The sequence below is a fragment of the Zeus faber genome, assembly GCF_960531495.2.
Source record: "Zeus faber genome assembly, chromosome: 8".
In the NCBI taxonomy this organism is placed as follows: Eukaryota; Metazoa; Chordata; class Actinopteri; order Zeiformes; family Zeidae; genus Zeus; species Zeus faber.
The window spans coordinates 30,369,673-30,396,982 of NC_137195.1; the positions used below are offsets into that span (position 1 = coordinate 30,369,673).

Sequence of the window (27,310 nt, forward strand, 5' to 3'; positions counted from 1 at the left end):
GATTGTGGGTGCCGTGTGTACTTAAGAAAACAATTAAAATGGTGGAGCTGTTTACTTAGCAAAATAAATTACCTCTCAAAAATATTTCATAAATAATCTTGCCATCCATCCCTTAAAACAAAGAATCGTCCTTATTGGAGAAACATAAAAATGACGTGTTGCTTATTTTATTCATAGTTTAAGAGACATTTTTCATAAAACAAAAAAAACAAAAAAACCCTGATCATGTGTCCAGGCATCCATTTTTCAAAGATCAGCGCCATTGCGACTCACACCGTAACTTCCTTCCTATTTGCTATCGCCCGGCACTCAGCGCTGCTCATTAGCATAAAGTTCAAACCCATTCCGTTCTTTTGTCACCATGAAGCTGTCAGCTGGTCGCTGGTTGTTGCCCCGCCACCTGCAGCTGGATGAAGCTGAGCTCCGTTTGAAATGCATTTCAGCCTGTGGCATTGCAGCCTGTGACATAGCAGCGTGTCGCTTTGCAGCGCATGTACGCTGGTGGTGTGATCCTACCATAACCGCTATCTGTTTCCTATCTCTAGCCCTGCTGCGCCGCGCCACCGTCCACAAACAACTGGGCAACTTCCAAATGGCTGTGGAAGACCTGAGGACCGTGCTGGTTGAAGAGCCACAGAATGCCGTTGCCGCCGTATGTGCTTTCAATTCTGACTCGGCCCATAAATGTTAGAAGCAGATCCCATCCCATATGTTGATATGGTTTTGACAGTTTTAGACACAGCGGTCGTACAAATTTGTGAACCTTTTGGAATTTTCTGAATTTTTGCATTAATTGGACCTCAAATGTGTTCAGATCTTCATCTGGTGGAAGAAGATAAAGTAATCTGATGACATTGTAGGCCACGACACACTTTTTACAATAAAATAATCCTACACCACACCACTATCCTATTAACCACTAAAAATGTCACAAACCCCCTAGAACTGCGTTATTATTATGGCCTACTAATAGTGATGCAAGACTAGCGAACAAATCTTTTAGATGAGTTGGGACTCCAGAGTCACTCTGAAAAAAAAGCGGGCAAGCGATTCTTTGACTTAAAAACTCAAAAAATATAAATAAAACTTTAAAACTGAGGACTGAATTAAAGTCCAAGGCAAATAAAGTTCTAGGTATTTGGCATAATTCATATTGAATATGACTGATATACTTTTTGCATTCCACCAAAATGAGTTATTTTGAAAGAATTAAATGATTGTTTGGAGAATTCCAATCACAACTCAGAGAAAAACCGACTCTTCAGACTCTCAGTTCATTGTTCACCAGGAGTGCTCCCTCATTCACTGTGCGCTACACCAACTGAGTCAAACAAACGAAGAGTCAGAAAATGTAACAAGTCTTTACTCTTTAGTGAATCTTGAATAACCAAATCTCAAAAAAGAGTCAAACCTTACATCACAACTAATAGTTTTTATTTTCAGTGTGAAACTTGAGCTTGTTCTGATGTATCACTGGGTTAGTTACTTGATTTTTATCCGCCAAACATCACTTTCTACACAAGTAGACATTAATTGTCTTATTTGAAAATATCGATTTGTTTGAGGTTAGAGAATTTTGTTTATGATTAATAACATTACATTTCCAATGTGTTTGTTTTTTATTTTCTTTGTTGTTTTTTTTTCTTTTAGAAACTTTTGACTGAAATTGACAATAAGAGGAGGGAAGGCCAACTGGAGAAGCAGCACAAAAAAGGCAAGAAAATTCTCATTCAAGAAATCGAGGAGGAGGAGGGCAATGACAACGATGAAGATGAAGAGAAGGCAGAACAGAATGAGAGTGAGGCCCTCTGGACACCATTGCCGTACTCCTTTAGACATTACTTTAAAACAAATGCACTTACATCGAGTTCACTTGTGATTAGGAGTCGAACCAACTGTACATCTAGATTTAATGTGTTTTCTAATTCGATTCTGTTTTACCGTTTTACATGTCCCTTAAATCTGAGCTGTTCAACTGGTGGCCTGGGGACCGAATGTGTCCCGCCCATCACTTGTTGAACAAGATAAATTAGTTATAAATGAAAGAAAAAAAGACACGCATTAGACTAAAATGTCCTCCAATAAAAAGGCAGTTTTCCCCGTAGTCCCAACCATTGCCAATCACAACTTTTTCACTCTTATTTCGGTCAAACTGCTGTAGTTTTGTAAACAGCCTGGGATATTACATACATATTTTCTTTCACACGGGAAAAATAAGTGAATTGGCAATGTAACTAAATGCAGACGAATAGCCCTAGTGACTTAAATCGTCACGCGGAGACAGAGTTGCATACTTGCTTTGTGTCGCCGTGTGTGAGGTTTGCTGAATGAGGAAACAGAACTGGCCCCGTCATACTATATGTAGATAAAGTCATTTCTATTCTTTCTGATGTGAGGATTTGGACTTCAGTTCCCTCCTTTAAGCTCCAACTGATTTTCCCTCTAATCAGTGAAATCGCTCATTGCTAGAGGTGTGTGTTGAGCATGTGAGGAAGACTGTTTTACTCTAACAAATCCCTACATCTCTCTCGCTACTGGAGAGGACCCCCCCGCCCCCTGCCCCATGTAGTCACATGATGTTGCATAGTGTGGGTTCTTCACCCCACCCCCCAAGCCCACAGCGCCTTTGCAGTTCACTGTCAGGAGAGGCTGCACTTCCTGGAACTTCCCCTTCCCTGTGTTGTGTGTGTCCAACCCTCCCCCACTGTGATGTAACCACTGACTGCATCCTGTGGGTGTGTCTCTGTGTCTCTCATTCACACCCTCTCGGTCGCGCTCTCTCTCTCTCTCTTCTATTTCTCTTTGTCTCTCGCTCGCTCTCTCGCTTTGCCCCCCTCCCCTTTTCCCTCCCTCCCTCCCTCCCTCTCCTTTTCAAGCTTGTCCGGTCGAACCAAGACAGCCTGCCGGAGGGGAGGAGAGCCGGGCTTCTCCTGCCGAAAGGGGAGACATGGGCAACGCTCAGAAAAAACCCCACGGTCGGGGGGATGCTGGGGGTCCGCACGCCGAGCCCGGCACCTCCCAGGGACACCGGAGGAGCTGGGGGGGTAGCTCAGACAAGTACAGAGTGCCGCATGAGTCTCCAGGAAAGGTGGCCAACGGAACAAACAAGAGGGGCTCCACAGCCTCGGCAAAGCAGGCGGATAAAAGCAGCGGCGGCAGCAGCTCCTGGGGGGCGCCGACGGGAGGAGACGTCAACAGCGGAGGGAGGAACGTCAACCTGGACGCCCCCTCTGGAGCCCTGCCCCCACCACTGGCCCGGTTGAAGAACGAGGGGAACCTGTTCTTTAAGAACGGACAATTCTCCGACGCCCTGGAGAAATACTCTAAGGCCATCACTGGCTTCACAGACTCAGGTAGACTTTACGTGCTTATAACATATAATAGTTGGTTAGTTAGTTATGCCAGAGTTCCAAAGATTGTGTCAAAAGTGAATTTTTTTAACATTCTGAACTACTCACTTCTGCTCGCTTTGAATACGCTACACGACAGCAAGACTCACAGCTTACCCTGGAGTTTACACGTCCCAGTGCGACCCACCACCATAGTGGTGTAGGCCATAGGTGTTGTTTTATGGTGTTTCATCATCATCACCGGCCTTCAAACTGGTTTCCTGCATTGGCCCAACACTGTTTTATATTTAAGGACCTTACAATAAAGTGTTCCATTTTCTTTTATATTGCATTGCCCAATCACAGTGCGCAGCTTCGCAGTACAAATACAATTGTTGGCACTTCCAGGCTGAAGACGAAATCAGTCCAAGGTGGTGATGAAGCGTGCAAATGAAATAAAGTTAGTAAACAGGTCAGAACCCATTGTTTTGTGAGTGGACACACTGCTGAGCTGGACTCTCAGGGCAATGTGTGGTGCCGTGCGTAAGGACGACGGCGCGTCTGTCTGTGCCCCGGCCATGAGATAAGCCTCTCAGCTCAGGTCTCTGCGGGTCATGTGATTCGCAAACCACTCACTGTGGAATTGAATCTGTGAGACCGCAGCTGTAAATCTCATGAAGAGAGAGTTAGTGAATGAGAGAAAGAGAGGCTTGTGATAGATTGACACACACAAATCCCATCTCTCTCTCTGTCTCTCTTGCCCCCTCCAATCGGTCAGCACATTGTAGGCCTATTAGCATAAAACACTCACTGCCTGCTGTAGTCCCTTGCAGGGACTGCATGCAATTCAAAACAAGAGATTTCTCTCTTTAGTTGTAACCCTTTCACCTACTTTAGCCGACATCATCGTAAAGCCTCTGGCACACCAGAATTTGAGAGGTCAACCGCATCAAATTAGTCTTTAATATGTCAGAAACAATTGTATGCTCAAATACTATGCAAAGAGTACCAGGAAGTATATTTGTGTATCTCCCTACATCCGGAGAAACATCATAGTAGGCAAACACTGGACATTACGCTGGCAAGCATATCCCACAATACAGCGTGAAGGCAAGCCACCGATGAAAGTCGCTATGCGCGGTCGTCATGAAAGGTGACGATGAGGCTGTGACGATGTGTGACCGAGAAGATGTTGTTCCTTTTACTCACATACTAAAGTAAGCAGCACTCTTCTGCCGTGTCAGGTCATAGCCCATAGCTAAGACATCAGAGGTTTGGTGAACAAATACTGTACTTCTGGTAGAATATTGGTGCACCAGAGATGACATTTATTGTTGGAACCTTGGCAACAGTTCACTTCTTGTCACTGTGAAAGTCCAAAAGAAGCTGCGTACAGCATCTCCAGCATCAGGTCTTTTCTGTGAGGTCAAATAGAGTGTTGAGTGTATTTCGTGTTAATAGAATAACATACATACACCAACTCACTACTGCAGTCGAAATCGGTGTCTTGTGTTTGAAACTCCAAAGTCTCAATCATTGTGCTTGTGACTTCATTTAAAACTTTATGTCAACAGGCATTGACAGTCCTGAGGATCTGTCCATTCTGCACTCAAACCGAGCAGCCTGTTACCTCAAAGATGGCAACAGTCAAGAATGCATACAGGACTGCACGAAGTAAGAGAGCTAGAGCTCAGTGTGGGAAACTGGTGAATCTCAACATCAGAACCTATGAGAAAGTTCCCATACAAACACAATGCATTCCTCCTCAACAGCATTGTGTTTTGCAAAAATGAGCGGTAGGGGAGGGGATGCAGTTGTATTTCCTGACTTCAAATGGCTAAAGAAGCTGCAAACAGCGGCCCACAACCCCCCAGTAAACCTCTGGTTAGCGATTTATTTATATAAGAGATTTACTGCATTGAATCGACGGTTTGCCACACATCATGTACACAAGGAAAAGATCTTAATTTGTTTATGCAAAATATGGTACTATGAACAACTTTTTGAGGGGACTGGTTTTGAACACGTTGCATGACTCATGTCGGCAACGCTAATGCAGCGGGATTAGGCAGTGGGACAAAAGACATGAACACACACAACACACACACACACACACACACACACACACACACACACACACACACACACACACACACACACACACACACACACACACACACACACACACACACACACACACACACACACACACACACACACACACAGGTCCATATTCAAGCTGTCTCCTCGTCACTCAAAACTCTTTCCATGCACAATATTCCAACGTAAACACAGGCAGATACCACTTTAGTTTATATACAATGACTAAAGGTCGAGCTCCACTGTTTGATCTTTGCCTTCCCCTACTCTGCCCTTCTTACGTCACGTCTATTAATACCCCTCCTCCACCTACCAGGGCCTTGGAGCTGCAACCCTTCTCCCTCAAGCCACTCCTGCGACGGGCAATGGCTTATGACTCTCTGGAGCGCTACCGCAAGGCCTATGTGGATTACAAGACGGTCTTGCAGATAGACAATGGCGTGCAGGCAGCACATGACAGTGTCGACAGGTACCCGAAGGAACTCCTAAACGCCTTCTCAAACTTCAGTGTCCCCCACAGATACCTTTGGGCCTCTTTAAACATGCCGACGAGGAGATAATAGAAGTGTTTTATCTTGCAAGGGTAAATCGTGAGAGCAGAGATTCCACAACAGAGATTTGTCAACTATATTTTTCATATTTTGGTTATTTTCTTTTTCATATGGCTAGATCGTCAGAGAAACAGTCAAAGATTGAGATTAAGCTCAAACACGTAAGCCCCACACACAGACAAACATGTCTAATTAGCAGTTCAACTAGATTTAGCTGGCGTCGACACGCCGCTCCGAATTGGCAGCTATTTACGGCTGCTGACTTTGTGTCCTGTCTCGGTTACGTAATGAGGGAACTCACCTGGGAAAACTCTGCACAGGAGCACCGGGGGGATACACAGGAATCGGCAATTGAAACGCACCGCCACACAGAGCACCTTTGTGTGCCTCAAATATCGCACCCACCCTGTGACAACCGTCTCTATGTGAAGCTGATGCTCCCCCAACACTGCATCAATGTCTGAAAGTAAACCTAACCCACTGCCCACTCATGCCAAAGTAGATTTTCTTGTATTCTGAAGGTTTCGCTCTGTGTGGCCGCGTTGTGATCACTGTATCAACCATAGCAACACACTGTATATGTATATACAGTATATACGGTACATGTTTTATGTATCTCATTTCATATATATATATCATCTTCCTCCTTGCCCAGGATCACACGGCTCCTGATAGAGCAGGACGGCCCCGAGTGGAGAGAGAACCTGCCAGCGATTCCCCTGGTGCCGATGTCCTCCCAGCGGCACCGCGTGGAGGCGCCACTGGCCCGCACTGAGAAGGCAGCCAGGGACGCAGGTGTGTTTGGGTATTACAGGGTGCATCTTGGATAGTCATGTTTTTGTTTGTACAGGAAAAAAGTACTTGACTTGACCCTTGACCCACCTTGACCCAATCTGGCATTTAACCAATGTAGAGCATAGATACATTGGCCCAAAGTTGTGCCAAACATATACCGTATATGCATTGGCCAAATATGCTAAATGCTTTTTATCAAAAACAATTATCAGTTTTTTTATGACAAAATCTTTTAATTTTATCATTCAGGGGTTCCTCCTTGTTGCAAGTCATGAGGAAGTCTAGCTTGGAAAGCATTTCTGCATTTCTCTGTAATCTCCCCGCCGATCTGATCTCGCACTCAGAGTTGCCGATGCGCGTCCTATCTTATTTCCATGCCCTGATGACGGCGACGTCACCGTGACTTCGCTCAGATAAAAAAACAACGGCGCCCTTGATGGTCGCAAACATTGCTGAAGTGGAGAAATCTCCTTCGGGTTGTTGTTGGCTCTGAGATGGCGCCACTGCAGTACTCTCTCTGTCTCGGTCTCGGTCTCTGTCTCGGTCTCTCTCTCGCTCTCTCTTTCATAATTGTTATTATTTTCAATTTTCAATTTTAAATTCCGTTTCACTCACTCACACTCACTCACTCCATCCCTCTAACGCCTGCTCGCTGACCATGCAGGTCCCCTCTCTTCCCCAAAGCCCTCATCCTGCGCTGTAGCAGCAGCAGCTATTGACTAATGGAAGAACAGGGGATGCTGTATTTCTTTCGCTTTTTCTACTGGAAACATTTTGGAGCGCATCGATCAGTCGCAAACTCTACCTCCGCAACCTTGACTGATGGCTGACGATTTTCAGCTCGGAGGTCTAGCTGCCTTGAATTTCTTGGTAGCTGTCCTGCCAATATAAGCCAGCCTCCGCTGCAAGCTTTTCTCAGGGAAAGAGAAAGGGAGATTGATGCACAGCTTTTTGCAAGCATCTCTTTAAACTTGCCGTTCTATGTCCTATCCGTCGCCTTTAACTAAAGGCAAGTCTAGCTGCCTTTAGTTCGAAACACAAAATCGCTTTGCTGAAAATGGTCTTTTTTCTGGTGAAACATGAAAAACACGAGGCTTTGATTGGCATTTATCTTCCGTTGTGTTGCCAGGCAACCACCAAATCGAGTCGCCCGTATAACTTTTACAACTTGTGTCTTTCATTCAATGTCTTCCTTTTTATTTTTCTCTGAAGCTTGCATCACACAGAATCCGAAAACACGTCCGACCGTCGGATTCCTCCCCTAGTAGCCTTCGGATGAATCGCGCCTGGGTTTCACATCCCAAAATATGTCATTTTATTAAGTAGTTTGCCCAGCTGGACATTTATAATTTTCCATATATGAAAATTTACAACCCCCTTTATATAATGTTTGCAAAGTGCGAAAAAAAACCACACACAATTCAATTATATTAAAATTTATTTATTGATAGTAAATAAGGTTACATCCACCGTTAATGTTACATAATCATTTTATATATATGTGACTTATTTCCTTAGTTTTAAGTCCAGTTAAAAAAAAAAGTGGCCAACGCCACTTCTGGTCGTAGCATCAGAGTGGAAATGTGGAAATTTTAACGCATTCTGGAGCCTCGATCTGATGTAGAAATTCTGCACCGCAGTGCGTCACGACTTTCTGCGCGTGGAATCCGACTCTCCATAGGAATGAGTGGACTTCTGGTTTGTTCTTGCAGTTTGGGTGGGGGGTGGGAGGGAGGACACCAATGGCGTGACATTGATCTATATGTATTGATAATAACGATATTGAATGCATTCATTCGACATAGTTCTGAAATGGCTGATCCGTTTTGCTTCACTTCTCTTTTCAGCGAAGAAAGCGGAAGTACGCTTCACGTCTCTGAAACTGGAAGGGAATGAGTTTGTGAAGAAGGGCCAGTTCCAGGACGCTCTGGGGAAATACACCGAGTGCCTTCAGCTGAAGCCCCAGGAATGTGCAATCTACACCAACCGGTCAGTGACACTCCCCCGAGGCCGTTTATTTCTTCTTCCGTCTGTCTATCCACTGTCTTTTTTTTGTTCTCTCTATCTTTTATCTATGTTTTTCAGTTTTTCTTCCCATCTTTCGCTCTCCCAACATTGCTGTGTCTATATATCTCACTATGTTTCTGCACTATGTTGTAGGTCTTTCTTTCTATCTATCTTTTCATCTATTGATCACATTTCATCAGAATCTTTTTTTCTCCCTATCTTTCTTTCTCACTTCTTTTTGTCTCACCTTTTTCTGGCTCAGTATCTTTCTGTCTTTATTTCTTGTCTATCTCTCTATAATTTGTTCTATCTATCTATCTATCTATCTATCACTTCAATTCCACCCTGCCCTCTTTCTTCTTATTCTCTGTACTTCCAGGTAGATTGTGGACTGTGTTGCAGAGGAAGCAAAACACTGCAGTGTGGTGCGTGTGTGCGTGCGTGTGCTGTAAGAGCATGTGTGCACAGCCACAGCAATGCAAATCCAACACCCCTGTTCTGCCTCATGCACCTGTCTAGACACATCACACAGGAGAGATGAATGACTCAACGTATTCAAGAAGCAATTATACAATTTTGAACCATTCTTTTCACACACACGGATTACGGGATCGGAGGATGTTTTTTTTAATTAAGCCTACTGAATTAACCATCAGCGGGAATAACATTTAGATATTAAGAGAACATTAACCCCTGTGTTTGTGTGTGTGTGTGTGTGTGTGTGTGTGTGTGTGTGTGTGTGTGTGTGTGTGTGTGTGTGTGTGTGTGTGTGTGTGTGTGTGTGTGTGTGTGTGTGTGTGTGTGTGTGTGTGTGTGTGTTCCAGAGCCCTGTGCTATCTGAAGCTGGACAGGTTTTCTGAGGCTAAGCAGGACTGTGATGCAGCCTTGGGATTGGAGCCGACTAATAAAAAAGCCTTCTACAGACGAGCTATGGCCAACAAAGGCCTGAAGGTGACCCAGATATACTTTTTTTTTTTTTTTTTGCTTAAAAACAACTTTCAAATTATAATATATATATATATATATATATATATTTTTTTTTTGCATGTCTGAGCTTGTTGAAGGTTTTTTTTTTCCCCATCCTCATGGCTGTAGATTGACTCCACAGTCACAGCCGTACATTTGTAAAAGCAACAAGTAATGTTTTAACAAATTAAAGTGTCAAAAGGCGTGAGGTGAGCCTAGCCCTAAACGCTGATCTTAGGTCAGTTTCATTTTTTTGCAATGGCAGAGGGGAAAACTGATCCCGGATCCATGTCCTACAGTTTAATTGAAAATATATCAATCAATAAATAAACAATGTAGCGACTGGCGATTGTAGCCACCTGTTTTGTATTCAGTCATCTGGTTGGTTGGTTGGAAAAGTGTCGGAATTTTTGTATTGTACACAAAACTTGAGTTAACCACCGACAAACCCAAAATGAGCAAATGAAAACAGCTATATTTATTACGAAATAATAAAAAAACATAAGAGCACAAACAAACGAATGCCATAGGCACACTACACGACTTTCAAAGTCATCAGATCGCTGCACGCTACAGCACTGCTACAGCACTGTTCACTCTACACAACTTTCTGTCTTGTGATCGGGAATCTTGCAGTCTTGTGGTTTGCACACTACATGACTGCTTGGTGACAGGTGGGTCACACATTACAAGATCTTTCACCAGGTGGAATCCCTGATGAGTCTGTCGGGTCGCCAAACCATGTTTTGTCCTGAAAACACATGCTAGAAGTGACACCGGAAATTACGCAACTCCATGGGCGGGACAGGATTTTTTAGTTTTTATTAGATTCTCGATCACTGTAAAAAAATGAATAAAAGCAGAATTCAAATAAGAAATATATTAGAGAAGAAAAGTAAAATAGGTATGCTGTGTTTGTGGCTGCTGCTCCGTGCACTCCCGTCTCCCTGTCTGTCCTTCTCGACTCCTCCCCTCCCCCCGTGTCTGCTCTCATTGGCTGTAGCGTGTTGTCACTCCCGAGTTGAGCCCGACACAACCAGATATTAAACCTGCTTGATATCTCGCCAGTGTCAGCGAGCACTCGGCAAGCAGCCGGATCGCGTTGTGAACAGTTCACACGCTCATTGCTCACAGGAGCGCCCTATGATTTGCCTCTGATATGGGACATTGCTCGGCTATCTCCAAAAACCTGTCACGTGTGAAAAATCAGGCGAAAATCTTGTAGTCTAAACTATAAAAAGAACCAGGTTTTGGTCCCCATCCATAGGTAGGAACATTATTCCTTTGACATCAGTGGCTGCAAGATCCAAATTGCCAGGCCGAACTAATTCATCTCATTTACCAGTTCAAGCCAGAATAGCAGCCCTGAGTCCATTTGAACAAGTTTGCGTTTCACTGAAAGCGAGAACTATTAGTAGTGATGAAAGGTTTGACTCCCTGATTCAGTTCCTTTGTTTATGATTCGGCTCTCGATGAGTCACTGAGTTAAATGATTTGATTCTCAAATTCTTCATTCATTTGATTCAGTTGTTGTAATGAAGAGTCGGTTATGCTCTGTGTTGTGAATGGAATTCTCAGAAAAATGTATTGAATTCTGCCAAAAATATTTATTTTGGTGGAATGCAAGGTGTAAATCAGTCACATGTGATGTGTTTTACGTCAAATGCAGTGGGCTTTTTTGGCCTTGGACTTCAAATTACTCTTCAGTAATTGTTTTCAGTTTGTGAGTCAAAGATTCAGTCGCTCACCCACTCTGGTGCCAGAGTCACTCCAACTCCCCAATCATTTAAACGAGTTGTAGACTACCAGCGAATCGTTCACAAGTCTTACATCATGGGTTTGTGAGTTTTTAAAAAAACATTTTTTTTTAGTGGTAAACAGGATAGTGGTGTGCCATGGGATTATTTTATTGTGAAAATTGTGCTGTGGCAGAATTAAGGTGTGGCAGTTTCGCCTACCACACCCCACCCAAGTTGCAGGTTCAGGGACCTCCAGCACAGAGACACAAAAGACGGGGGTTGTAAACACTTGCTCTTTGATATTGTCACTAGGGACACCAAGCCAAGTGTATGTGAGAATCTGGCTTGCTTATTGCTGGTTGCCTCAATGTTGCTTATGTGGGACCCTAATTACGAGTTTGGAGAAAATTACACGGGGAAGTGAAATTTGCTGGAGGTGTCCTTTAATAATGCACCGTGTTAGAGCCTGTTGGAAGTCTCCCAGCTTTCTCGTCAATCTACATAGAAATAAAATCACAACATCACAAGTTGTTGTTTATGTGTGTGTCCTCCTCTGACCCGACAGGACTACCTGGCGTGCAGCTCTGACCTCCAGGAGGTGCTGCAGCAGGACCCCAATGTGCAGGAAGCTGAGCGGGAGCTTGAGGAGGTGACCGTGCTGCTCCGCCAGAGCCTGGCCGAGGCCACCTCCTTGGCCAAACCCAGGAGGACCGTCCCCATCATGGAGGTACCGAGCGACCAGGCGTTTTTTTTTGGGAGCTACTCATGATTCATTAAATGTCAGCCTTAGCTAGTCTGGAGACGAGAAACTCTTCGGAGGAACTTGAGGATCAGTTCTAGGCTGGGTAATGGTCCATTGATCCCATGTGAATAATGCTTGATCTCCTTCCCAATTTGAATTTCATACCCTGGTGTGCCCCACAAGACCACATTGGAAATGTTATTATTATTTATTAATATATATTGTTGATATTATTACTATAGTGTATTTAAAATATGCTATATAGGCACATAGATATACTGGTATATAATAAAGGTTTTTTTTTTAATGATTCCAATTCAGCTTCAGATGACTGCAACAATGCAACAAATCCTTTAATTTGTCCGAACCTCTTCGTGTGACCTAATAATGTTCTAGAATTGGTACTAGCTAAAACCTGCAAAAGGAAAGGTGAAGCTGGAAGTAGGAACTTCAACCAAGAACCAGCATAAAGCAGGAGCCTTTCTCCCCTATGAAACCTATGGCTTTGTAACCTCAGTCTCTCCTCTGCCAGGTGGAAGGGGGAGATGATCAGAAGACCGAGACTTCCTCTCCGTCACACACGGGGGAGAGCGTGTCCATCAACCTGCGGCCCGCCAATGCCTACGAGTTTGGTCAGACCCTGAACGCGGCGCGGTCGCATGGCAGTGTGCAGGCCTGCGCTGACCTGTTAGCCGCCACGGACCCCGAGCAGCTGGTGGGGCTTCTGAGCACCCAGCTGGATGGACACACGCTGAGCTTCATTATGCAGGCCCTGGACTCTCACATGGTGGAGCGTGACCCCGGCCTGGTTTACAAGCACCTCAGCCATCTGCACACCGCCGACCGGTTCTCGGTAAGGCGTGGCTTCCTCTTTACGTCTTCCCTGCACACTCATCACCATAAGTCTAGATTCAAGACTCAACCCAGTTGTTTCCCATCGTTGATGACAAGCGGAACATCACTGAACGCTTTACGATCGAGAAGCTCAGCACTCTGCTGCAGCGTTACTGCATGCAGCGCTACTGCATTTGAGCACAGTGAGAACACAGTGCTCAAATGCAGTCCAATGGGGCAAACGTTTAAGCCTTAAAAAAATAGTGTGGGGAAAAAAAAGTGTATTCTTTTGTTTTCTTTGTTTGCAATAACAGTCGCATAACATTTAATTTTTGTGATCAAATTATTTAAATTGTGAGAACTTAGAGGCCACCATTTCCCAACAAAGGTACACACCAGGGCATTCCCAAATCATGTGAAAGAAGGTGCCAGAAGTGTTTCATGAACATAACATGCAGTTGGGATAATTAGTAATTCTCATACTGCATTGTTTGCGTAGCGTTAATAGGTTCTGTATACAAAATTTAAATTAATCTGTTGGTGGTCGGGTTCCTCTATGCCAGGCCCAGTACCCCAATCAAACTTTGAATCCAAATTCGGCATATCTGCCCTCCACATTCTGTCAACAGCCAAAGGTTTGTATTTTTTCCAAAAAAAATCTACACTGTGGAAACCAAACTCCTTGTGCTCCTAATGCCATTTATAACCTTGTTCAGAGGGTGGATCAAATTGATTACCTAAGTTCTGAAAGGAATGTAACCAGTCATCACCAGACATTGCCCAAGTAATGGATCCTCTTATTGCTCCATTTGTGAAAATTTATGGGAAGGCCCTTGATTAGAAGCCCAGCATTATTAGATATAGGGGAGTAAGCATTCCATTTGGAGGAAATTTTACATGCAGCTTCCCCTGATCTCCACACCACAACCAGCTGGGAAACTATGGGGCAGTAGCACTGTTTACTAGGTGTCGTAATTGTAAAGGGTGGATCAAGCTTTCCTCCATCGTCCACCATGAAACAGCGACATCTAGATTAAGCGGTTACAGCGGGAAGGCCCAGTAGTAATATTTAAAGTTGGGGAGCACACATTAGCTCCTAATTAACTGACTAACTAGCTCCACATTAGAAATCCTAGCAGGGGTGCAGCAGGGAGACACTCTTGCCCCCTTCCTCTTTATCATAGCTCTGGACTACGTACTCAGGAAAGCCATCAACGGGCGGGAGCAGGAGCTTGGCTTCACAATTACACCAAGGAAGTCTAGAGGAAGCTCTGCTGTAGCCCTGGCAGACCTAGACTACGCAGATGACATCTGCCTGGTGTCTGACCGCGTGGAGCAGGCACAGGAAATCCCGAACAGAGTGGAGGTGGAATGTGCTAAGGTTGGCCTCAGACTGAATGCAAAGAAGACTGAGGTAATCACCTATAACTTCCACATGGACCATCCGCCAATTACAACATCAGATGGCAACGCTCTGCGAGAGGTCAATGACTTCAAATACTTGGGTTCCTGGGTGAACTCCACAGAACAGGACCTTAAGGTCAGGAAGGCACTAGCGTGGACGGCCCTGAACGGTATGTCAAGAGTGTGGTGCTCAAATCTCCCTCGACACATAAGCTGAACCTATTCCACGCCACTGTGGAGTCTGTCCTCCTGTATGGCTGTGAAAGCTGGACCCTGACACCCACCCTGCAGAAGTCCCTGGATGGGTGCTACACCAGAATGCTACGAGCTGTTCTGAATGTGGACCAAAACATCCACATTACCAACAAGGACCTGTACGGGCAACTGCCAAGGCTCAGCAAGAAGGTAGCATCTAGGAGGATGAGGCTGGCCGGCCACTGCCACAGTCATCGGGAGCTCCCGGCCAGCAGGCTGGTCCTATGGGAACCAACGCACAGGCATCGATCGCGAGGATGTTCAGCGTTAACGTATGTGGATGTCTTGAAGAAGGATGCGGGAGCTGAAAGCTCTTCGGAGCTGGCCGGGTGTATGGAGAACCGGAAGGATTGGAGACGCCGATGGAAGCTCGTCTGAGGACGACCGAGAGAGAGAGCACGAGGTCACCATCCTATCTGTCACGCTGTATTGTAGTAAGCTCGAGACAAGGGGGTTTGCCCTGCAAAGCAAACTAAGAGAGGGCCGTCTGAAGCTTTCTCCATTAAAGGATAGGGAGCGCGAAACAAAAAATATATATATTCTTGGAAGTATTGTTAATTAACTTGGAGTATGTTGATTTTAACCAAAAAGGCCTGGGCTCCGAGGGATTTTGGCAGAGCTAATCTTTCCAGATTGCAAGAGACCTTCCTGAACATATCCTCAAAATGTAATTTTTTCCTAGCCAATAGAGAGGGGAAAATTTCAATATCCAGATACATAAATTGTTTCACTACAGGAATGGGAGGGGGAACTACCACCACACTCATAGTTTTGTTAAGAGGAAAGAGCGCAGACTTATTCCAATTAATTTTGTAACCGGAGATAATGCTAAAACAGTCAAAAATGTACAGCAGATGAGGGATTGATCCTGCAGCAACATCTACAAGCAGAACCACATCATCCGCATACAAAGAGATGTGATGATGTGTCCCATTGAATAAAATAGGGGTGACCAGTACGGACCAGCGCACACCCTGGGCCAGGGGCCTGAGGAAGAGAGCAAACAGTAACGGACTGAGGGGCCAGCCCCGCCTGGAGACACTGGCAACATCGAACAGGGGAGACGAGTTTTTGCCAGTCATGACGATTGCTGGGAGATTGGAGTACAGTACCTTTTTCATATTAATATACAGATCACCGAATCCCAAGGCAGTGAGCACAGACCATAAATATGACCACTCCAGGCTATTAAAAACCTTCATGGCATCCAGCGACAGCACAGCAGCAGGTGATCTTATACTAAAGGCCCAGTCAATGATGTGAAGCAGTCTCCTGACATTACCCGAGGCAAGTCTGGTTCTTATGAAACCAGTTTGGTCACAATGGTCATGTAATCTTGAAGGGGTCCTGCCAGAGCTTTCGCATGAATTTCGACATCCGAATAAAGTGATGACAGGGGCCTTTGACAATTAGTGGGATCTTTATTCTTCTTTAGTCAAGTGGGAGTCCAGTGTCACTGCTTCACCAACTGATAGACCAGAGGTTTGGATGTTACTTAACGGAGCTACAGTATGGAGTTTAGCGTAAAAAAAACAGAATGTGCTGTTGACTCCAGTTTTAATGTTAACAAACTGTTCATCAGCGCTCAGTCATAACAGGCCAGTAAATGACTCTGGTCTAGAGCTCTTATTGTAATACTCTAAATTGTAATTCTGTCTCGTCCGATGTATCTGGAATTCATCTCTACGTTTAAGAAACAAGTTAATCTCTTTTCTCACCAGTTCTTGCTGTACTCACTGTAACTGTGCTGGAGCTCCATCCAGACCAGCAAAACTCATCTCAAGATCTTGTAATTTTAGTGCTCGTGTTTTGCTTAGAGTGGATGTATACAGTATAAAGTAGTGTTACTTATAATGAACCCCTTGACTACATTCCATAAAATCCTTGGTGCATCAACTGTGCCACTTTTGAAACTTGCACAGTCCAATCTCAAATTGTGTGTTGTATGCATCATTGTGAAGTAAAGACAAGTTAAAGCACCATCTAGGGGCCCTCAATGGTACAGTTTTATGGTCAGTGAGGGTTATACGTAAAAGAGTAACATTCCCAATATCATCAAATAAGGTTTTTGAAACTAAAATAAAATCAATTCTTGAAAAGGTTTGTGTCTACCAGAGAAAAATTTGAAATGTTTGACCCCGGCTTCATTAATCTCCAGCGATCTATCAACCCTACATTGTGCCCACTCCCTCAGGTCTTCCGAAGTCAGCTTCTGTTCTCTCAGCTCAGACACACCAGATCTGTCAATCATATGACCAAAAACTGCATTGTAATCAGCACCAATGATAGATTTATACTCGAAGTTCCAGCATAACGTTGGTCAGTGAAACATAAAAATCTTTGTCCCAAATATTAGGAGCATAGATGGATATTAGAGCAACATTTTGGCCCACCAAACAAGCTTTGACCATAGTTACCCTGCCTGTGTTCTCTGACGGGGTATGATGCAGGGCAATCTTGAGTCTACACTGGCACAAAATGGAAATGGAAATACACAGTAGTGTTTATTAGCTAGATGGTTTACGTCTTTAGCCAATACATGTGATTCTTGAAAAAAAGAACAGGTTAGTCGATCTCTTGCGAATAATGTCTGATGCGGTTTATCTAATCATGTTCAGTGAAGCAAAGTGGTATTTCACCTACCAATGGGATGAGAGTAATGCGATTCTTTTTTTATCCAATGAACAGGGAGCTACTTTCTATTGCTATACCGCTGATGTGGTGTTAGCACGCTACCTGCGGTACGGCTCAAGAATGGCAACGCAGCTTATGGCTCTAGGTGCCACAAATTAAGAGAGCTGGGCGCTTGTTTCTGCATGGTTTGCACGATGAGGCTACTGTACGGCACCAGTGGAAAGAAAGTGCTCATTCATCATCAATTTGATCCCAGTGACATAGGTGCGGCCCGTGCACTCTTGACATATGACCACATTACCGGGAGTGACAGTTACCCCAGCCACTTTGGCATCAATGACCGACTGGGTTTGCAATCATCTTCTGCGATGATCAAGGACAGATCATTGCAGAACATGATCTGTCCTTGACAATTGCTCAGCCAGTGATCAGTCTGTGTAAAAAGGCCCATCTTCCACTTCCTCTGAGGAAGTGGGGGCTTCTTCATCTCAGAATAGGGTTAATGCCTTGAAAAGGAGTGGCTTGGATCAGTTGCAGGATGATTTTTAATAGTTTACCCGTCCTTTAAGGACACAAATCTTTCTGTATTCTTTTTTTTTTCGTTCTTAATGATTTATTTTCCATTGTTGAATTATGTGTTATTCAGAAGGAAGCACTTTTAAAGTTTGATGTTGCGCGTTAGCCCAACCAACGAGCAACAGGTGTGCAGCCACTCCGACCCAATCACCTCGATCCAGGTCAGGTGTGGCTGCTCAAACCCCCCCATCCCCCCATCCCCACACCACAGAGACACTTGGGTTTTACTGGACTACATTGAAAAGCAAATATCCGTACTTTTCATTCTACTGCATTTCTAACACAGTTGTATCACTTTTTTTTGTGGTATTTAAGACTAATGTTAAGGATTTATATTTATACATATCAAAAGCAAGTCAAAATAAGAAGATGTGTCTGTATCTATCAAATTGTTAATTTAGGATCGCTCAGCGTTGATTCACAAGGTCCATATCTTGACATATATTCTTATGTGCTGAAGTAGAAACGTCATTGTGGTAAATAGTGTCAGGGTATCTTGTACTTTTACTTCAGTTAAATGCCTGAGCACTTCTTCCACCACTGCAAGAACATCGATAGCCTTATCGAGCACCCAACTCTCCCTCTCTCTCTGGTTTTTCCCCAGTTGGCTCTGATGCTCCTGGAAAAGGACGATCGCCGGCACATGACTCAGCTGTTTGAGCGCCTTTCAGCCACAGAGAGCGCCGAAAACTTCAACGCCAATGATGTGCAGAACCTGGCTAACAAATACATCTGATACCCCCCCGGCCCTGCTCCCTGCTGCATGAGCTCTGGCTACACAGTACAACACAACTAATCTATGCAAGGAACAAAAGTAACAGCACAAGTTCCCCAGGCTCACCAGGGGTTGGGGTCAAGAAGCTGGCTGGCTGGCTGACTGGAGCTATTACCACGGAGACGGTTCAACCTCATGTGTGATCCGGTGGATCAGATGGTTCGGTGGCACTATTGTAGGTTTTCAGCTACAACAAAAAAAAAGCCCCAAAAAAATGAATTGCAGTTCTTTTGTTCATCCTTTCCCCACAACATTTTGCTGCTGTAACAATAACCCGCATAGATTAGATGACCCTCCTGTGAAGTCATAGATTCCTTGCGGGCCAAATGGGACTAATGGGATCTAAGGGAGGACAGAGGAGGTCTCGGGCAGGGAATAATGAATGCATGATGTTGCTGTGTGTTACATAGAAAAGCTGTCAATTATGTTGTATAGCGACGGTGTCCTTTACGGAGGGAGAAAGCCACAAGACTGTTTTGCCATCTTGTGTCTATCACCCAACATTGGCCTTTTGAAGGAAAGTGCATGGGGCGGGATGACTGACAAAGCAGAGCGCGGTGGTTCAGTGGTTAGCACCGTCACCTCACAGCAATAAGGTTTGACGTTCGAACCTGACAGGGGCCATTCTGTGTGGAGTCTGCATGTTGGACACGCCTGCTGATGCCCCATCGCTCAAGATCGGGGATTGGTCCAGGAGTATCTCCTAGAAACTAGGATGGGACAAATACAGGAAAGTTATTTAGGTTAATAAAATGTGTGTATGTATATATAAAAAGGTAAATTCCATTTGATTACACACCAGCAGCATTTGCAACTTGAGAGAAGATATTTTTTTTTTCTTTTGCGTTACCTCACTGGAGCCACAGGGGTCATCAGTGGGGAAATGGGTCATTTTTGCATAAATATATATTTTAAAAAGAAATTTTCTGCTCTTCATTTTCAATAACAGTAAAAATACTAGTTCATAAAGATATATTTTCCGTAGGAAATCATATGAAGTTATGAAAACTCCTGGCCCTTTCCCTTCTTCACTTACCAAATATGAACAGGCCGCACAGCATCTTTCTGAGATGTGATGTTGACCTGGTTTTTATTTTGTAGTGTACAGATCTTCAAATCTTCCTGCGGGGGGTGGCTGGTATATTTACATTGTTCTGCAGCTATTGTGAAAGCATTTGATGCATCAGGGATTCATGCAAACAGACATTGCACCACTGCTTTCCATTCAGATGTTAAAAAATAAAGAATATATTACAACACACACACACACACACACACACATACATACATAGGCACATGACTGGACAGATACTTTTCCAATTCATACACCCAATAAAAAAAATGGCTGTTATCTAAAATTACCACTGAAGTCTACATTTCTTTTTGTTTTTTTAATATAGATTTAAGTGCAAATGAAAGTAAAGAGGTCACTCAGCTGTATACTCCACAGGCTGGTTTTTTTCCCCCATTCAATTTCTTATTAGTTATATATAAAGAAAGTTATTTTGGAGAATCACAATAATAAAAAGGAAAAAAAAGGTTATTTATCAATACACTGGGAAGGATGTACAATTAAATTTCTCACAAGTTAGAATTGTGAATGCGTACTGTTATAACGATTGTTCTCAAAAATCAAGAGTTGTGTAATAAAAAAATAAAACTAAAACAACCGCAATGGGAGTGTTTCAGTGTTATTCCATAACCTCTAGAACACCAAACAAGAAGTCCTACAATTATTTTAAAATTATTTATTATTTTACTCCGATATGCGTCTACATGCATATCGTAAATCAAATGAGCAATCAAATATACAAATACATAACATGGCTTTTATGCACAAATTAAACCTGGCACAAGTGTTGTAGTTCAAGGGTCAAGACTAAAGAAAGCATCAACCAGGAAGTAAGAAATCCAAACAACTGTTGTTATGCAGGGGGGAGGGGGCTTCAGTCCGCTGCCTTCCCCACTAAACTAATAAGTGAGTGATAAATCAGCAACGGACAGAGCTGGATCAAAACGCTATAAAAAAGATTTTAGAAGAAAAAGAAAAAGAAAAAGTCCTTTACCTACCTGGTAGGTATAGAGTAGAGTGAAAGCAGTAGCTACAAAAAGAAAGTAGAATAACCCCCCCTCAATAAAAATAACTTTTGTGAATCGCGGTACGTAAATGTAAGGATGGTTAACAGTGCAGGTGCCTTGGGCCTGTTTATTTGCAGAGCATTTGTAACAGAGTACAAAACAGCAGTTTTTGTGTGTGTGTGTGTGTGTGTGTGTGTACTCCTTGGTTTCGTTCATGACGTCTGGAACACAAAACAACTTGAAAGTAAACACGCAAGTGAGGTTTAACAAGAGCCTGAGTGCTGTCTTTGGAAGGCAATTGAAAAGTCTTCATTGACCATGTCTACCACAGTATTTGTGTGTGTGTGTGTGTGTGTGTGTGTGTGCGTGTGTGTGTGTGTGCGCGTGTGCATGTGCGCACAGACGGGACATTCATGGATCTTACAGCGTGAAAGTCTCGAAGCCACAGCGGCAAGAGAGAAGGATCATTCCAAAAAGAAAAAAGTCTTCTCGAAAGGCACCGTAGATCGATGAGAGAGAGAGAGAGAGAGAGAGAGAGAGAGAGAGAGAGAGGGGAAGAAGGAAAGAAATTATATTCCCATTAAATATATACCTGGTCTGGAATCGCTAACAACCTTTTTAAAGCTTATCATGATGTACAAACACGGGTGAAATACAAAAATGTAAATTATTTGAATTTTTACTCAACTCCGATTGCAAAACAAAAAAAGACTACTAACCAAACTGGGAATAAAAAAAAAAAAAGATATATATTTTTCAAAAGGGACCTATTATGCAAAACTCACAGTGCATCTCCAACCACGGCTGGAGATATGGCTCGCACTAGCCGGACCCGCTAGCATTATGTCGAGCTAAGCATGAGAAGTGCTCTGTTGTTGGCTGCACAAACCAGCACAAATCTTTTCAAAGAAAGAGGAATCAATACCAACTGTCCGTGACAAAGCTGCAGACAAGGGAAATGTAAGTATTCAAAAAATAATTGTGCTGTGTTTCTTTTGCCGTTTAGCACTGGTTCGCGCTAATAGTTCATTCGTAATGGCCTGTTTACACTGTAATCTTATGATCAGAAGATCTTGGCGGCTGTAGGTGGGATTCGCACCGCTAAACTTAACATTGGTGAACTGACATATAAACAAAAACACACATAAAGAGCACTGTAAAGGAGAGCGTCAAGCAATTGCGGAGTGGGGTAAAGCGACACACACTGAAACAGCGCATCAGGAACAGCCCAGGTTATAGGGGCATGTTAGAATGGCTAGAATGCCTAATCTGAGTGGTGTTTTCAGCAAAAAACTTCAAAGCCATGTTTTGGGGACCTCAGAAATCTATATTAACTTGTTGAAAAGCAGCATAATAGGTCCTCTTTAATATCATTACCTTGCTCCCATAAATCATTTGTAAAACTCGAACATAAAGATTCCTTTAGTGTTTTGGATTCACATCCAAAGTGTTCTCAAAATATTTTTTTCCTCCCCGACCTTAATTGCATTTCCGACACGCCTCGCTATGGTCAGGCCACACAAACCCGTTGCTGTGAAACCTTGTTGAAATTTCCGAAGGAGACGCAAACCGGAAGACCCTCGGGAAGGGAAGAAAACAGTTGAGGGACAGTTTCACCAGTCTTTTAGAATGTGGCGTCCATTTGCAGCACTTTGGTGTTACTCGGATCTGGGTGTGTATGTGGGAGTCCGTGGGGCGCCGCCCGGGGTGGGCGTCGCCGCCTTCTCTCTGCGGCTCAGCGGCGGGGGACACCAGGCTGAGGATGACGATGATGATGATGACAGTGGCGGTGTCTGTGTGGGGGCGTGGCACTGAGAGGGGGGGTCTGGGGCGAGGACGAAGACCTGCACCTGGGAGGCTTGGACTCCACGTCCACCTGCACCTCCACGCTGCTGCAGCTGCTGCTGCCGCCGTCTCTGGAGAAACACATCTTAGCGATCACGGATCTATTTGTAAAAAATTAAAATTAAAATGAAATAAAGAAAATCGGTAGATCCCACTATCAACATCTGTCCAAATTTGAGGGGGATTCTAAACCCATGGGTGAGTGAACTGGGTGAGTTTCCATAACCAACTATCTTATTATTTCATATACTCCAATTCATTTTGGCATTACAACATTAAATCAGGACTTCCAAGTACTTTTTTTTACAAGCACTATTTTTTCCATTTCCAAGGACTTTGCATAAAACAAATACATTTTGAATATTACCTTTAATTCATTAAATATAATATATTCTTAGCGTATTAATTGTCTATTATGTATATTAGTATAGCTTTTATACATTTTTAAATTTATATATATTAATAATCTCATTGTCATCTACTATTATAAGTGCCTATTTCTAACCATGCTGGATTCAATTGATATTTCCCTGTCATAACCTAAGTTGTAAAAGCCATTCTGGAAACATTTTATTACGTTATGATTTGAATAGCAGAACCAGGGAGATATCAGAGGTTTTCAAGGATCTTGTTTTTTTCCAAGGACTTTCCAAGAACTTTGGCACAAAAGGGGGGGGCCGCTATTTTTAAGGTCTTCCGGCATACACTTAAACTTTCTGAAGATGAAATTACGGCACTTCAAGCACCTCATGGACCTGGTCAGAACCCGGTATGCTATGGCAGCGGCGTACAACAAACAAAAACAATTTGATTCAATTATTTGTGCGACAGTTAGCCGTCAACTGAGGCTAGTGGTTTCTCCCACCTGTCCAGGGACCCGTGGGCGTTGAGAATGGATCCAGCCATTGCTTTGGTGCTAGCGTCGTCGCCTATTGTCCCCAGGCTGACAGAGGCCGACTCCCCACTGAGGCTGCAGCGCTTCTTCTGCACGTCTACCTGCACCTCCAGTCTGGAAACCACAGTGGCACATTGGCAGACCACAACTGACTGAACGAGAGCTGTTGATTGGACCCCTATTAATTTTTTTTTTACATCTACTCTTGTTTATTGTTAATTTTGTAGGTTTGTTTTTGTATATTGATTATTTGAGGTTGTTGTTTATTTGTATTGTTTATTATCATTAGGTTTATTGAGTATTGCCATTTAGTTTATTGTTTATCTATCTATCTATCTATCTATCTATCTATCCGTCCGTCTATATATACATATGTCCATCTGTCTATCTATATGTCCATCCATCCATTCTTCCATCTATCCATCTATCTATCAATGACTGGACAGCCTTCAGAGTCTGCTTACCTGTGCAGGTAATTTACCATGGCGCTACCGGACAGGCTGCCGGTGATGCTGGCCCCAGCCAGGGCTGTTGTGGAGGCTGTTTCGCTCAGGTTGTCCCTGATGGCTCCCAGCCGGTCCATGTGGCTGCTGCTGGCACTCAGGCTGCCGGTCAGGCCACCCACGCTGCCCCCTCTGATGCTGGGGTTGTTCCTGGTGTCCGCCACTGACGTTGTGTCTGGACGCAAACAAAAAATGTAGAAGATGTAAGATGGGGGAGTCAATCAAATCAAGAGTGAGTATGAGGGAACTTCACCCTCCAAGAATGCCTGTCGGGTAAAAAAAAAAGTGAATATATATATATATATATATATATATATATATATATATATATATATATATATAGGGGCCATTAGAGCTGCCATTTGAAGTCAAATTTCCACAGTTCAATTGGAACTTCAACCCTTAACCCTGAAGGGCATAATGTGCTCATTGTTTCTTCAGTACTGTATTCACTCTTGATGATGTATAATATATATTATGTATAGCGCATATATCTATATATATCTATATCTATATCTATATATATATATACACACACACACACTTTTTTTTTCAACTTTTTTTTTTTTTTATGGAAAAGTTTGTAAATATTATTAAATTCATTACCATTCAATTAAAGTAGTAGAAACAATTAATTCAAATCATCAAATACACCTTCATTTTTGGCATTTTTTATTAAGTAATGCATTTTAATGAGTGATTTATGCTGAAAGCATGAACCAATAGTCAAAATAATCAAGAGTATACAGGGAAGAATACATGGTAGAGGACAGTGCAGACACTTCTATTAGCTGGTGACCATCCAGGGGCAGATGGAGAAGGAAAATTGCAGCCCATCAACAAAACAGAAGGATGCCGGGCTTCATTTTGCTTGGCCTCGCAAGCTTCACTTGGTCATTGTTCTTACCTGTTGCCAACGCCCCGCTGCCAACGGTCATGTCGTCGAACTCGATGTGGACGCCCTTGCCGTTGCCGGTGGAGACGCCGCAGCCCCCACTGCGGCACAGGGAGATGGGCACCACAGCATACACATACGCCAACATGATAGGAACTCCGATGCCTGGAGGGAGGGGCAGGGCAGGGGTACACTTAACTTGCAATATGATGCCACAGACCATATGGGTTTCATGCTAGGATACAATCACGATACAATGTAGCACAACCCTGTTGCTTTAATCCATGCCAACCTGTGATATTTCAACTGCCTTTGAGAATTTTGGCCCCACAAGGAACATAAAAATCCGGTTGTTGAAAGAGCTGCCATTTGAAGTCAGATTTTCACAGTTCAATATTGGACCTTTAACCCTTAACCCTGAACCCTATTCACTCTTGATGAGGCATACTGAACTAGGCCGCTCAATACTTTGCCTCACCCCGCGTATACACAAAAATACGGTAAAAGACATACAGGAGAGGAGGGGATGGGTTGTGGGCACCAGCAGTATCATACTATAATGTTATTTCAATGGTTTAAGTGATTTGATTTGCATATACTAGCAATTAATCTGTATCATCTAATCTCCCATAACTAAATCTTTATTTTACGTCAGCTCACAAGAAACCAAAATTTTACATGTAGACACACAAAACTAAACATACATAATCTGAACTTTGAGAGTAAACAAAAAGAGAGCGAGAGAGGGCAAGAGAACGCTCAGGGAGAGACCCGGCGAGGAGATGGGACTGACCAACAGTGACAGCCGCCACCACTGGAGACACTATGACGGAGAGGGTCATGCCACCAGCAATCAACAGGTTCCTCTTGTGGTTGGAGATGTCTTTGCCTTCGTAGCGGTTGTGGATCTGAGAAACGCATGCAGAAATCACAGGGCGTTAAAGAGAAGGTCCAGGCCGGGCCTAGCTTCTCACCGCCCCAAACACCTAACATCTCAAAATGCCTCAGATTCTTGTCTAAGAAAAAGGCCGAAACCACCAACGCATTTCCCCTACTGCCAATATCATGGGGACACTGCTGTCTCGAGTGACCCTGGAACCAGGCAGCCAAACATTTCAATCGGATGATGGAATTATTAAATGCGACTCACAAAGACGTTTTCACTTTTAAATAATACAATAAATTTATCAGGAAAACACAGTGTGGGGGTCTCTTTCCACAGGTAAGGGTTTAGGGAGGGAGCGGGGTCTTTCAGTTTTATTGTTCATTTCAATGTGGCATGCAGGCCACAATTAGACGCGGCTGCGTCTTGTGCCTGCACCTGGGGGTTGGTTCTATGTGTGCGCCCCTGGGGTGTGGGGTCTCCTAATGCTCCCTGGGACTGGGTAATGCTCCTCGGGGTTGGGCGTCTTCTGTGGTCTTCTGTGGCCACAGGGCAGGGTACTCAGGGCTTTCCTGCAGGCGTAGGGTGTCTACACCGACCCACACCAGTACCAATGGGGATAAGTCATGTACACTCACTGGTAGACACACACACAAACACATGCAGGCGGTCCCATCACACACGCACACACCTGCTTTGAGTGCACCCCAGCACCCTCCTGGTTGCATTCCTCTCCTTTCCTCCCTCATTTGCTGCCATAATTATAACAGGAAGAGGCCACGTGACCAGTTGTAGTTCAGGTTTTCCTGGACGTTATTCACTGTTTTTCAATACATGTTGTCGTCCAATGTTTATGTTTTTGTGTAAATGTTGGTTGTTTCTATGTTTATTTGTCTCACCCGTGGTGAATCTCCCCCTCTTGGAGTAGTGATCAGTTGTTTATAGACCCAAACATGATAAATAGTTCTCCAAAGAGGGGGGTTGGTGGTGGTTCTCCATAACCAAAAACTGTGCTCTTGTCATTCTACAGGTTATCCACAGGACAGAGGTATTGCAGCAGTTGTTGATGATGATTTAAGAATTAATAAAGAGTTGCATTGCAGGTTGAGAACTTGAACTCCACTTGCAGACTAACTCTGTCCTGGATGCAATGGCACAAATACTCTGTGTTGTATGCCCAGCATGCTGACAGCACAGGTTTAAAAAGAAAAGAAAAAAGAAAACTCCCTGCCTCGAGCGCCGTATGGGCGCTGATTGGTCCGACTTGAGGCAGCTTGGTGGCCGCGGGAAAAGGGAACCGTGCTGCCATCCACAGCTGGTGCTTGGCCTTTGTCCGACGCACACAGGCATGTGGTTATCACAACACTGACTTAAAAGACAGCAAACTGTTCATCGCCATAGGTTTCAAATTCATTGTTTCAGTCCGAAACATTCATCTGTATTATTGGATGTGTTAAAAAAGCAATTACTGTGACATTGTCCAGTTGCTTCAGGGAAAAAAAC

The 27,310-nt window shown here is 43.8% G+C and overlaps 2 protein-coding genes across 2 annotated transcripts in view; one reads left to right on the top strand and one right to left on the bottom strand.

Annotated features, from left to right (window-relative positions):
* The window catches only part of spag1b (sperm associated antigen 1b), a gene marked incomplete at its 5' end in the record, with an annotated part of 23,139 nt that extends 2,772 nt beyond the window's left edge, over positions 1-20,367 (top strand). Inside the window, 11 exons of the mRNA XM_080004894.1 lie at positions 546-652; positions 1,651-1,798; positions 2,877-3,353; positions 4,904-5,003; positions 5,746-5,898; positions 6,636-6,775; positions 8,623-8,764; positions 9,607-9,733; positions 12,053-12,214; positions 12,762-13,082; positions 18,537-20,367. Of these exons, the coding sequence (XP_079861020.1) occupies positions 546-652; positions 1,651-1,798; positions 2,877-3,353; positions 4,904-5,003; positions 5,746-5,898; positions 6,636-6,775; positions 8,623-8,764; positions 9,607-9,733; positions 12,053-12,214; positions 12,762-13,082; positions 18,537-18,668 (2,009 nt within the window). The 3' untranslated portion in view covers positions 18,669-20,367. The remainder of the gene's footprint in view (positions 1-545; positions 653-1,650; positions 1,799-2,876; positions 3,354-4,903; positions 5,004-5,745; positions 5,899-6,635; positions 6,776-8,622; positions 8,765-9,606; positions 9,734-12,052; positions 12,215-12,761; positions 13,083-18,536) is intronic.
* A 105-nt stretch (positions 20,368-20,472) lies between these two features.
* Positions 20,473-27,310, bottom strand: part of LOC307234335 (E3 ubiquitin-protein ligase RNF19A-like) — a 39,126-nt gene continuing 32,288 nt past the window's right edge. Inside the window, exons 5-9 of the mRNA XM_080006018.1 lie at positions 25,718-25,832; positions 24,937-25,089; positions 23,991-24,204; positions 23,497-23,640; positions 20,473-22,702 (exon numbers count right to left, since the gene is read on the bottom strand). Of these exons, the coding sequence (XP_079862144.1) occupies positions 22,522-22,702; positions 23,497-23,640; positions 23,991-24,204; positions 24,937-25,089; positions 25,718-25,832 (807 nt within the window). The 3' untranslated portion in view covers positions 20,473-22,521. The remainder of the gene's footprint in view (positions 22,703-23,496; positions 23,641-23,990; positions 24,205-24,936; positions 25,090-25,717; positions 25,833-27,310) is intronic.